General features: G+C 47.5%; 1 protein-coding gene across 1 annotated transcript in view; it reads right to left on the reverse strand.

Annotated features, from left to right (window-relative positions):
• Positions 1 to 4,960: 4,960 nt before the first annotated feature.
• CRKL (CRK like proto-oncogene, adaptor protein) overlaps positions 4,961 to 12,614 on the reverse strand; it is a 37,004-nt gene continuing 29,350 nt past the window's right edge. The window contains exon 3 of the mRNA XM_019437393.2: positions 4,961 to 8,559. Coding sequence (XP_019292938.1) covers positions 8,425 to 8,559 — 135 coding nt within the window. The 3' untranslated portion in view covers positions 4,961 to 8,424. The remainder of the gene's footprint in view (positions 8,560 to 12,614) is intronic.

Consider the following 12,614-nt stretch of genomic DNA (forward strand, 5'->3'; position numbering starts at 1 on the left):
GTCTTATTAGTGCTCCTTTAGTGGCTCGTGTTGGGTTCTCTTTTTTTTTTTTTTTTTTTTTGCCACCTCTCCCCTTTTTGGACTTTGCTTTCCTGTAAGGATGACAAAAACAACAGCAGTAACAGTCACCTATGCCAGGCAGATACAGCCTTCAGAGAACGTCCTTTATTTATGTCCCACCCTGCCCAGGGGGACAAGCAACACTCTCCCTCATTTTACAGATGGGGGAATTCAGAAGGCTAAGTCTCACCCAGGGGCAGGACCAGAGCCTGCATGGGTCACACTTATGCAGGTGGGTGAGGGGCTGAGGCCTGGAGGAGAAATGTGGCAGGGCAAGACCATAACATCTGGCTTGGAAAATATCCAATGGGATGTTAGCAAAGAGGGAAATGGAACCCCAGGCTGAGATGTAGTAAGGTGACCTGAAGTGGCTGAGAGACCCCTAGACCTAGCAGACACCCCAAAGGCAGGGAGGGGGTTGCCAAGGTTTGAGAAGCGGGTGTGTGTAGGTGATCCCTGTCCAAGCCTGTCTCTGTTCTCCTTCCATCTACCAGCTCCTGTCAGTTTCTCCTGTTCCCGGTTCCCCTCAGACTAGGGGCTGGACGCCAAGGTGTGTAGGGAGATCCTTTGGAACATGAGATAGAGGCAATGTTGAACATTGGGATTGACACTGGCGCCCCCTGGAGGCAAGTCTGAGGGTCAGCAGGGCCTACCTGAGCTTTGGGGTTCTGAGGGCAGCCAGCCTCTTCCCTGCCAGACTTAGGTGGATTTCCAGATACAGAGACCTAAGTTTATCTAACTGACTCCCATGAAATCTTGGGGGCTGATACAGCACAGCCAACGCTTGAGTTAAGGCCAGCTGTGCCCACAGCTACAGGGTGATTCATTCATATAGAAACAGAAGTTAGGGGATCTCCAGTTCGGGGAGCCTGAGACAAACCCCATATCCCAGGCTCATCCCTGACTTGCTGTAGCTACTGAAGCCTATCCTCCCCCCAGCCCGGTTGGTCTACACAGTGTGAACACCGTTCTGGGTTCTCTGACTGTGGAGGCCAGCTCCAGCTCCTATTGACCTCTTCAGCCCCACCATGGCCCTCCCCAAGCTGCTGGCTTGCTGCCAGGACTGTCCTGTTTCCAGGTTATGGGGTACCCAGTCCTAATTCTAGTCCTCCTGGAGGGAGAGGAAGGCCAGAAGGGTTTTACTAGGGGGTGGCAAGGACTGAGGACAGACAGGCCCTTAGGAGTTCAACAGAGAGGAGATGGGCATCCAGGCAGAAGGAATGTCCAGGGAAAGGCAAGGAGGTATGATGGCAAATTCTGGGGAATTCAAAATGTGCCAGGCCAGACTGGCTTGGGTGCTGAGTTCTGGGCAGGAGCATAGCATGGAGGTATGTTACAGGGCCCAAGAGCAGCTGGGTGAGGGGTTTTCACCCCATGTGTCTTCAGTAAAAAAACACACCAACAAGTAGGACTGGCACTGGGTTGGAATGGGGCAGAGAGACAAGAAGGTCAGGAGGCACCTGGGGCGAGGATTGAGCCACAGTCAGCTTGAGGGCTGGAAGGTGGGCCATGCCCTTGTGGCCCTTACTTAGACCTGAAGATTTTCTATCATCAGAAGGATTGGCAACAACTTCCACACCCTCAATGACAAATGTCCTGGTTTAAGCTACCTCAGCCACGTGGAGGAATACTGTTCAACCATAAAACGGGTCTACAATGGGTTTGGAAAAATGTTGTAAATATTTTCTTATACATCTCTGGTGAAAGTGTAAGTTACCCTACAGAGGGCAATTTGGCAACACCTCTAAAAACTGCAAATACCCAGAGCCTTTGATCCAGCAATCCCACTTGGAGCAGCTCATTTTAATGCACCTGACCTCCTTGGAAAGGACATACATGTCCATCAATAGTGGATTGTTGAATGAGTAACCGTACATCTATATCATGTGGTACTATACAGTGGTGAAAAAGAACAAAGACAGTAATCTTTAAAACAGACTGGGGAAATAAAGCAAGGTACAGAACAGTAAGTAAGTAATCTATGCTACCTTTCTGAACAGAAAACATTTAGAAAGGATATTTACAGAGGTATATTTGCTTGTATGTTATAGAAAAATTCTGGAAATATACATAATTATATTAATATATTATCAAATATATAATACATAATAAACTAGAAACAGGGAGATCCTGGGGAGTGGAATGGACAGTGGAAGGGATGTGCTTCTTCAGATACCCGTATTTTGAATGCTGCATCCTATGGATGTTTTTCCTCCAACGCTGAAGCCAAAGTCAAATCCCCCAAACTCCTCAGAGCTGTTTTGGGGGAGCTCAAGTGGGCTTCAAACCACTATTCGCGAATGGCTGGCACTGGGGCTTGGGTCCTTTTCCTCTGGTCACTGGGCCTGGCACAGCCCCTGCCCAGGTCTCTCTTCCTCTTGGTGCCCGTCCTGGACGCAGTTACGGGGCAGACTCCCAGTAACTCACTCACTCCCTCTTTCCAGGACTCGGCTGGTGGGCAGCTCCTGGAGCCCACTCAGAGGACATCCCCGCCCCCCGCCCCCACCCAGCCGCTGCCTCAGATTCAGCCTGCACAGCACATTCCGCGGGGCTCTCGGGCGGGTGGGTGTAGGTTGCCCTCAAAGCGCGCCGCCTTAGCCACGCCCCCAGCCCCTCCTTCACCTGTGCCCGCCTCCATTTCAGAGAAGGCAAAGCTGAGACACACCAGCCCTGCCCTCCGGAGCCTCCAGGACCCAGGTTTCGTAGGGCCCCGAGCCCAGGAGCCCTGCGAGGGCAAATTCGTTGGCCCCGGGAAGCCGTCCGGAAAAGGGTAGCGCTGACGGCCACCGGGCCCCGCTTCGGTCTCCCCACCTTCTGTTTGCCACCCTACCTGGCCCTCGGCCCTGCCACCAGGAAGCCCAGGGTAGCCAGACCCCACAGCCCGCGATCTCTCCAGCCGCCGGGGACCTCACCCGAGAGCCATGCGCTCTGGACAACGTCCGGAAAAGGGCAAACCCTTTCTGGGACCTGAGGGCGGGGAGGGAGCCTCCTGCGGCCCCAGTGCACTGTGTTCTCTACCCTCACCCCTCCCGGGGTCCTCCTCTCCATCCCTCCGGGTGATTGTCCTCCTGCCCCCGACTCAGCGGCGGCTGCCCCCGGGACCGACGGCCGCATCTAGGCGTGGGCAGTGGCGGGGTCGGGTGGAAGGGGTCTGGAGGACGCGGTGGTGGTGGTCCCCAGAGCCGGTCCGAAAAGCGGAGAACCGGAGTCTAGGTGACGCAGCCGCGCCGGAGTACGTGCTGCAGCCGGGCTTCGAGCCCAGGACTCCTGGGAGTACCAGGTGTGTGTGGGCCGCGCCTGCGCACTGCTGTCCGAAGGCGTCCGGGTCTTCTACCCTCGGGGTCTTTCGCTTAAAGGCGGGACGGCAACTGGCAATCCCAACTGGCAGTCTTCCCGTGGGGTTGGGCTTGGGTTCTCGCCCCGGCGGACTCCAGTCTTGCTCTCCTAGCACAGGCAGAACATAGACCACAGCCCCTTGGCCCAAGACTTCGGAGAGCTGGAGGCGCAGGAGTGAGGGGCTTCAGTGGCACAAGTAGTTCTCAAACTTGGCTGCATACACCTCTGGAGAACTTAAAAAAGGGATCGAGGAAGGGCAGGTCACCTGAGGTCTCCAGGGGCTATGACAAAGCCAGGCACTCTCCAGCCCTGAGCTGTTCCCTCCACCCGGATTTCGTTGATTTCTCTTCCCCTAAGCAGCCAAGAAGCCATCCTGAACCCACCGAGGGCTCCACAGCAGCTCCCACTGTCTAGAGCCACCTTCACCCCGTCTGCACTATGAGCTCTCTAGGGCGGGGACAGGGATTCCCTCCAGCTTAGGTTGCGAAGACTTGGGGAACCAAGGTGTGCACGGAGACTTCAAGATCAAGGTCAGATCCCGAGAAAGGGCTGGGGAAGAGGGCCCATGCCTAGGCAAGAGAAGAGCCTCCCAGAACAAGGACCGAGGAGGAGACCATGTGAAAAGCGCAGCAATGTCACAGTTTTTACTGTGGAGTGAGGTTTCAAGATCTGGGCACTGGCCTCTGCTGGTGTGCACTGAGGCTAACTCAGCAGAGGAAGGTGGACGGACAGCCACCCTCACCTGGTCCCATTTCCAAGGGTTTTTCCTGCCACAGAGGTACCCAGCTCAGTACTGCTGCTCAAAATACACCTTTTCAAACCAAGTATTCTTCAAAGGTGTCTCTAGGGCACTGTGTCTTCCAGAATGACTTAACAGTTTTGTATTCCCATTCAAGGCAAACTTTTCTTTCAAATTCTGCACTACCCTGAAAGTAGAAGCTAGGGAGTACATTTAAACATAAATATGGACTGGTATCACTTCCTGAAACTCACTTTTGGAGGTTTTACTACAAAGAAATGTGGACCTCTCAATACATACACAAATTATGTGTGAGAACAGGGCTCTGACTCAGGGGATGTGTCAGGAAAGTGTCATCCCTACCCCCACCTCCAGCTGTCTACCTGAAGGTCCCTGGAGTTTATCAGGAAGGCTATATATAGACAGAAACAGAAGAGGCTGCTTGTTTTTTAGGACTTAGTTCCACTTGAAACCATTCAACCCTGGGTAGCTTGTGCTGAACAAATATTTAACAGACGTCTTCAGATACAGGTGCCTAGAAGGGACCTTGGTGGTGTAAACTGTGGCAACTATTGCTTCATCTTCAGAAGGCCAAGACTGAGCACCAGCCCCCTACAGCACCTACTGTGCTCACACATTGGGAACCAGCTGTTTCTCTTTTGTAGGGGGCTCCAAGTGTGGGGAAGGGCCAATGCAAGACGCACCCTAGGAGAGGCACCAGTTGTTTCTGTGTTTCACAGGCATTCATCAGGTGCTAAACTGACTGGGAGGTTGATATGGGCTGAGAGCCTCCAGGCAGCACTGAGGAGACACCGAAACACCAAAGCCGCTGCTGCCACCACCGGCTGATGCAAGTTTTATTGAGACAATGTACAAACAGGCCATGGAAACAAGGGTTCTGATGCCGGGATCAGTAACGTAAAATGAATACAAAAATAAAAAGGCACTAATCTGTTAAGAAAAGACACTCAATGTTCTAAGAATATAAGTCATTTAATACTGTTAATTTTATAGCACAAAATAAAACAAGCTATGATCCCCAAAAATAATTTTAAAAGCTTACACAGAAAATATTATTGCCTGAAGTTTATGATCTTTAAGTTACAGGTCAAAAGTTTTGTGTTGTTGTTGTTGTTGTCATTTTAAAACACACAGTGAAGACCGTCTAGAAGCAAGGCCACTGTTCCTCCTGCAGAGACAACAACCCTGTGTCAGGGAACTGTCCTTCTACTCTTTTAGAATATACAACCAGCTCAGTTACCACACTGATATCAGTTAACCAGAGTTAGGTCTCTGGTCCCAGAGGGTGGAGTTTGAGGCAGAGCTCAGTGGTGTCCACAGAAAGCATTAGTCTTAGGTACTGTGTTAAAACAATCAAAAGTCACTCATTTTAAGAGGTTAATGAACATAATATTAAAGGATTAAATTATAAACACCTGGCAAAAAAACATATCATCCCTTTTCAAAAATAAAATGGTCATATTCCTCTGAGCAAACATTACAAGAGCAGTGGCCGTCTGCCTCGGCCTGTCTTGTCTGTAAACAGCTGTAAAAGAAAGTTAGCATGGAGCCAGGGATCCTTCAGCTCCAAGGAGGGAGCAGCTGTCTTTCCCCCCCTTTCAGTTTTCCAACACGAGCACAGAAGGTGTCTTGTCTGGGTGACCAAAGTTGTCAAATGGCAGCTAGTCAACGCGTGCTCCTCTCTAACCATGCCATCAGGTGGTAACACACCATGAAGAAATGACAAGAACAACTCCTGCATGGGAGGTCCTTTTCAGGATAAACAAGTTTTGAATCAAACTGTCAATGCCCTTCATAATTTGTTCAGTTCCCGAGTTAATTTAATATCCAAATATCTTCTTAGGTGACACACAGTAGAGCAGAGCCAAGTAGCAATAATGAACAATCTTAAAAGGAGACCAACCAAGGAGGGAAGGCAGCTCCTCTGGAAGATTCGCATTGCTTTCTGAAACAGGAAGTCTTTCCCAATCACTGGGGAACCCAGGCATGAAGCTGAGGCAAGGATGCGGTCTTCTGTATATTTAGTGTGATGAAGAGAATTTCCCTGCCTGATGAGAAAACTAATAAGGTCCTAAGTCAAAAAGGTACTACTTTTGGCACGTATCTTGAGAGTTCAGAACTCAAGGTTCACCATATTTCAGGCTCCCAATCTCTTGGGCAGCCCTGGAAACATGTACGTGGGCTGAAGTGACAAGCAGACTTATTATGAAGCCAAAGTAGGTTTGTGGGGTGTTCTGATTCTGAAGTGCTCTACACGAGGTGGGTCTTGCCATGGGCCAGCAGACATAGCTGAAAGGAAACCCTGCTTTCCAAAATGGCCATATACTTCTTATACTCTGAACCAAGCCCCTCAGCTAAATTTGGCTAAAAAAAGTCTTAAGGTTTGTGCCTTCTTTAAACAAGGCACATATAATGCTCACAACCCCCTTAGTACTGGGTCACTGGTTGCAAGGCAAGTGCTGCGTCCAGGCAGAGAGCAGGAATGCTGCCACACACGTACCACTTACTGTGGGAGCTAGGCTGGGCCTGAAATGAGTATGAGGCAACTACAACGGAGAGGCACCTTCAGAGCAAGAAGTGGCCACAGTTCTCCCTGACTAGGGAGAGCAGATTGCATTTTTTTCTGGGAAGACCACAGACAGGCAGCCAGTGATTTTTTCCCCAACTGATCATTAACTTTATCACAAGAACACTTTCAAGATTCTTCCATATGGCAGATACCAGCCAAATGAAATATGGATTTAAAGACAGACTGAAAAAATGGTTGTTTTGCTGGTTCCGTCATCAGAATATATCGCTCTAGCCCTCCAAACCTAAGACCCTTGGGACACAGGGCCATGGCTACAGCAGACGCTCAGCAAATGATGCAGTTACTCATTAGGTGGCTGCTACATTTCTAGGTCTTCTGTATTCATTCTGAGCTGAGGCCTGTCTTCACCAGTTTCCAGAAGGGAGAGCAGACTGAACTGCATGAAGGTTCCAGAATCCTAATCTGCTATGTGCACCAGTCGAGGGATCAGCCACACATTTGTATCAAGCGGGCTTATATGAACAGCCCTTTTTTTAGCTAACAAGGAAACAATAACATCAAATTGCTAAATGGTTAATGGTTCTCCCTAGTGACTAAAATCTTAGACATTAAATGCATTAACCAATTTGCAGAGCTTACATTTTCTTTGCCTGAGGGCATCAGAGACATACAGACTGGGGAACCAGTATTAGCAGCACCATCTTTCTCTGGCAGCCTTGTGAACTTGGGCTGTGGTGGCGAGGAGTGAGCCTCAGTGAGTAGAATTTAAAGATTCATTAATTATTTCAATGATTCTATGAACAACTTCATTTTTTAAAGAAACTTAATTCCTATACCTTAAAGGGGTGTATTCACTGAAACAGTAGACAGAAAATTGGCTAAGTGCGCCCCCCACATTGCTCCTGTCACTGGCAAACAAGGTAAGCAAAGGTTTCCCCAAATCACCCCTCACTCTGATGCTTTTGGGGACAATGTAATCCAAGAGGCCATGCACACAGCTTGGCACACTATGACTGATCTTTTGTGGGCTGTTTGCAATATGGCAAAACAAGGTACAATTGGCAACCAAGACAATAAAGGCCTCTGCTTCAGGGCTGTTTTTTCCTTTAGTTACAGCAGCTTCAGTTTGGAAGCTCAGAGGCACGAGTCATTCCTTACAATACCACAAAAATCCAACCCTCTAGTTAAAAACCTGTTCAGAACACACAAATCTAATTAAGTCTTCCAAAACCAAACCAAAAGGAAAAAAGAAGAGCCAGATTTGGGGAGTTAAGGACAGAATTCCCTCTTCTGTAAGGTTCATTTGCTCTGTTCTTCAAACGAAAAACAAAATGGCAACTGAGCCACTGCTCTGTGGAACAGCAACGTGCAATGTCTCATCACGGCCTCAAGCTCCATCTGATGAACATGATAGAATCAGTCACAAGTACAAACAGGGCAGTGATGAGAAGACAGACCCTTTCCTCGTCAACTTCTCTCCACTTGTGTGCTTCCACCAGTACTTCCAGTTTATGATCCAAAAGAACTCTAAAATCGGCTACTCTTGACAACACGACTATGATACAAATGCCGAGGCAGCCACTGTGTGCATTCCAAATGGGTGTGAGAGACCGCCACTCTGCAGAAAGCTGGACATCGGCAATGCAGTGTAACTTGCCTATGAGAGAGAATGCTTTCCCACTTCAAAGAAGACTATGACAGGCAGAACAACGAAGCAGCAGGAAACAGGCAACAGCAATCACTCGTTTTCATCAGGGTTTTGAGGGTCAATGATTTTGACATGTGTAAAGGGGAAAAGCCCTTTGCGCCCATTCACTTCGCCTTCCCACTGGCCATTTATATTCATTCTTGTGACTTTCACAATGTCACCAACCTGTAAGGATGGAGAAAGAAGACAAAGTCAGCATTTTCTCTGCAAACAGGAGAAAAATAAAGTTTATTTATTTATTTTTGAATATTTATTTTTTGAGAGCAAGCAAGTAAGTGCAAGCAGGGGAGGGGCAGAGAGAGGGAACAGAGAATCCCAAGCAAGCTTCCTACTGTCAGTGCAGAGATAGCTCGATCCCATGAACTACGAGATCATGACCTGAGCCGAAATCAAAGATGGATGCTCAACTGATTGAGCCACCCAGGCGCCCCCCAAAGAAAGTTTACTTTATTTAAAAATAATTTTTTGGGGGGGGCGCCTGGGTGGCTCGGTCAGTTAAGCGTCTGACTTCGGCACAGGTCATGATCTCACGGTCTGTGAGTTCGAGCCCCGCGTTGGGCGCTGTGCTGACCGCTCAGAGCCTGGAGCCTGTTTCAGATTCTGTGTCTCCCTCTCTCTCTGCCCCTCCCCTGTTCATGTTCTGTCTCTCTCTGTCTCAAAAATAAATAAACGTTTAAAAAAATTAAAAGAAAATAATTTTTTTAACATTTACTTATATTTGAGAGAGAGAGAGAGAGAGAGCGAACGAGCACGAGAGCAAGAGCGTGTGCACATTCACAAGCGTGGAGAGGGCAGAGAGAGAGGGAGACAGAATCTGAAGCAAGCTCCAGGCTCTGAGCTGTCAGCACAGAGTCCAACACAGGGCTCGAACTCAGGAGCTGTGAGATCATGACCTGAGCCAAAGTCAGAAGCTTAACTGACTGAGCCACCCAGGCACCCCAAAGTTTACTTTATTATTTTGTTTTTGTTTTTAATGTTTATTTATTTTTGAGAGACACAGAGACAGAGTGGGGGAGGGGCAGATAGAGAGGGAGACACACAATTTGAAGCAGGCTTCAGGCTCTGGGCTTTTAGAATACAGCCTGACATGGGGGTCGAACCCACGAACTGTGAGATCATGACCTGAGCCGAAGTCGGACGCTTAACTGACTGAGCCACCCAGGTACCCCAAGAAAGTTTACTTTTTTTTTTTTAAACGTTTATTTATTATTGAAATACAGAGAGTCAGAGTGTGAGCAGGGGAGGGGGAGAGGGAGACACAGAATCTGAAGCAGGCTCCAGGCTCTGAGCTGTCAGCACAGAGCCCAACACGGGGTCCGAACTCACAAACCGCGAGATCATGACCTGAGCCGAAGTCAGACGCTTAACTGACCGAGCCACCCAGGCACCCCGAAAGTTTATTTTAAATAATACACACTGTTTTATCCAAAGGAACCTACCAATAAGCTCACTGCACTTCTCTTCAGGTGCCAAGATTATATAGTAAGTGAAGCAGCTTCTGAGCATAAAAGCACCCTTTTTTCTCCCCATCCTGGTTACTAAAACTCCAACAGGACAGAAATGAACACTTAACTCTCTGAGAATGGTTACAGTGAAGTCACACACACACACACACACACACACCCCCACACACACACAAAATGTGTCTCCGCCTTAATTTACATGGGGTGGAACTGCTGTCACCAAAACCTCAGTAACCATGCTGCTTTCCCCAAGCAGCAATAATGTCTCCCTGAGTTGTCCATTCCTGGCTCCCCTCCCCTCTGTGGGGCAGTCACAGAGGGAAGGAAGCTCAGCTTTGAGCATCTTTTAAGGCCTATTTTAAATTAAAAAAAAAAAAAAATGTTTTATTCATTTTTGAGAGAGAGAAACAGAGTGTGAGCAGGGTTAGGCAGAGAGAGACACACACACAGAATCTGAAGCACGTTCTAGGCTCTGAACTGTCAGCACAGAACCTGATGCAGGCCTCGAACCCACGAACCATGAGATCATGACCTGAGCCAAAATTGGACACTTAACCGACTGAGCCACCCAGGAGCCGCTTAAGGCCTATTTTAAACTGCAGGGTGGTAGGAATTCTATCTACTATCAAAGGACAGGCACCAATTAGGGGCAGCTCTACTCATCAAGGGGAATGCAGCAATTTTGTTTTGGAAATGGTTTTCAAATTGTTCTGGAGACCCACAAAGTTCTAGGGAGGTGTTTTAAGGGCTCAACAAATGTCTGATTGGGATTTCAACTTTTTAAAATTGTATTTTATAAAATTATAGTAGGAAAAAGTACACTGAAATGTGCCACTGCCAAATTAACCTGTGCTGCCCTGCTAGCTGCTTTTCATGCAGACCTTCCTTGGAATGAAGCTTCTTTTGCTTTGTGTCTGATTGAAGACTCCCCCAAATGGCAAGGTAAAAGCTACAAGACACCTATCACGACTTGCAACAAAACACATTCAGAAATAAACAGAATGCTAAGATGGATCAGACGGCACTGGTCATTCATGTTATTTCCATGTTATTTCATGTTTTTTTTCTGCCCATTGTAATAGTCCACTGTCCCAAATGCCTTTTTAGCTAATTCTTATAAATCTCAACTTAAAAAAAAAAATTATACTTACATAAAAACTTTTATATCTGACATATAGGGGGGTTCCATGCAGTATTTCGTTTGGAAAAAAAGGTTCTTCTGCTAAAGTTACTGGTCCAGCAAGCTGACTGCTGGCCTGGAATGATCAAAGATCACAGGGATGACAAGGCAGCTTTAGTAGTTCACGTGCACACAGATCTGGGCCATTAAGGCTGCCTCCATAAGTGTGAAGGCAGACCTCCTCCTACCCCTGGTCCCTTCTCCAAAGCCCTGGAGCTCAGAGGCTTTGGGTGGAGCCACAACTACCTCTCTTGGGTTACAAGGTGGGTCACTACCCTCTGAAGAAAAGGAGGTTATGTTTTCTGAAGCAAATCCAGAGGAGGAAGGTAGTCTTTGAAACAGTCACTTGGTTTCTTTCTTTCTTTTTTTTTTTAATTTTTTTTTCAACTTTTTTTTTTTTTTTTTTTTTTGGGACAGAGAGAGAGAGACAGAGCATGAGCGGGGGAGGGGCAGAGAGAGAGGGAGACACAGAATCGGAAACAGGCTCCAGGCTCCGAGCCATCAGCCCAGAGCCTGACGCGGGGCTCGAACTCACGGACCGCGAGATAGTGACCTGGCTGAAGTCGGACGCTTAACCGACTGCGCCACCCAGGCGCCCCACTTGAATTAGTTTCTAAGATGACTAGGCACCTGGGTGGCTCAATCAGTTAGTTCAGCGTCTGACTCTTGATTTCAGCTCAGCTCATGATCCCAGGGGATCCTAGGCCCCTCACTGGGCTCCACGCTGAGTGTGGAGCTTGCTTAAGATTCTCTCTCTCCCTCAACAAAAAAGACTAGGACCAAACAGAAACACCAAAATAATAATAATAATAATAATAATAATAATAATAATAATAATAATGTTTACAAGGTCACAGGTTGGTTCACCATGAAGCAGGGGTAAAAGCCAGTCAGCATCCAGTCCTGGCCATTTGTGTCCCTGCCATCTTGCACAGTGCAAAGGCAGCATGGCCCACCTGGGCCCAGGACCACTCAACCTCCCCCTCTCAAGTTCTTCTCACCAAGACACCCATTACTCTTAATGGTGTATCCTCACAATCTCTTTCTGTGAACGCAGACTGGAGTTTTCTACCTCCTCATCCTCCATTTTTTTGCTTTTACTATTCTACTTGTAATTCCTCAAACCTACTGAGAAATAACAATGAAGTCACTACATTTACACGGAAAACAGCATTATTACCAAATGAAGCCTCTTGCCTTATGGAAACCAACTTATTTTGAGTACTCGACAAAATGAAAACGGAAAAAAGAACTTTATCCCATGAGGCTCCCGGATTAGAACACAGTAGAAAATCAGTAAATGAAAAAACAAAAAACAAAAAAACACTGCTCTAAGTTCCCTGTCTAAATTCTGACTCAAAACCCTTTATTCAGGAAAACCACTAATTCAACTCAATGGTAGGATGGCTTACAAAGAGTTAACCTGGTAATGAAGAATTAGATTTTTTTTTTAATTTTATTTTTTTAAGTATGCTCCAGGCCCAATGTAGAGTTTGAACTCACAACCTATGACCAAGAGTTGCATGTTCCACCCAACTGAGCCATCAAAGGCATCCAAGAATTAGATTTTATATGAT

Source organism: Panthera pardus, unplaced genomic scaffold (genome assembly GCF_024362965.1).
Source record: "Panthera pardus isolate Hobbes unplaced genomic scaffold, ASM2436296v1 HiC_scaffold_15, whole genome shotgun sequence".
Classification (NCBI taxonomy): Eukaryota; Metazoa; Chordata; class Mammalia; order Carnivora; family Felidae; genus Panthera; species Panthera pardus.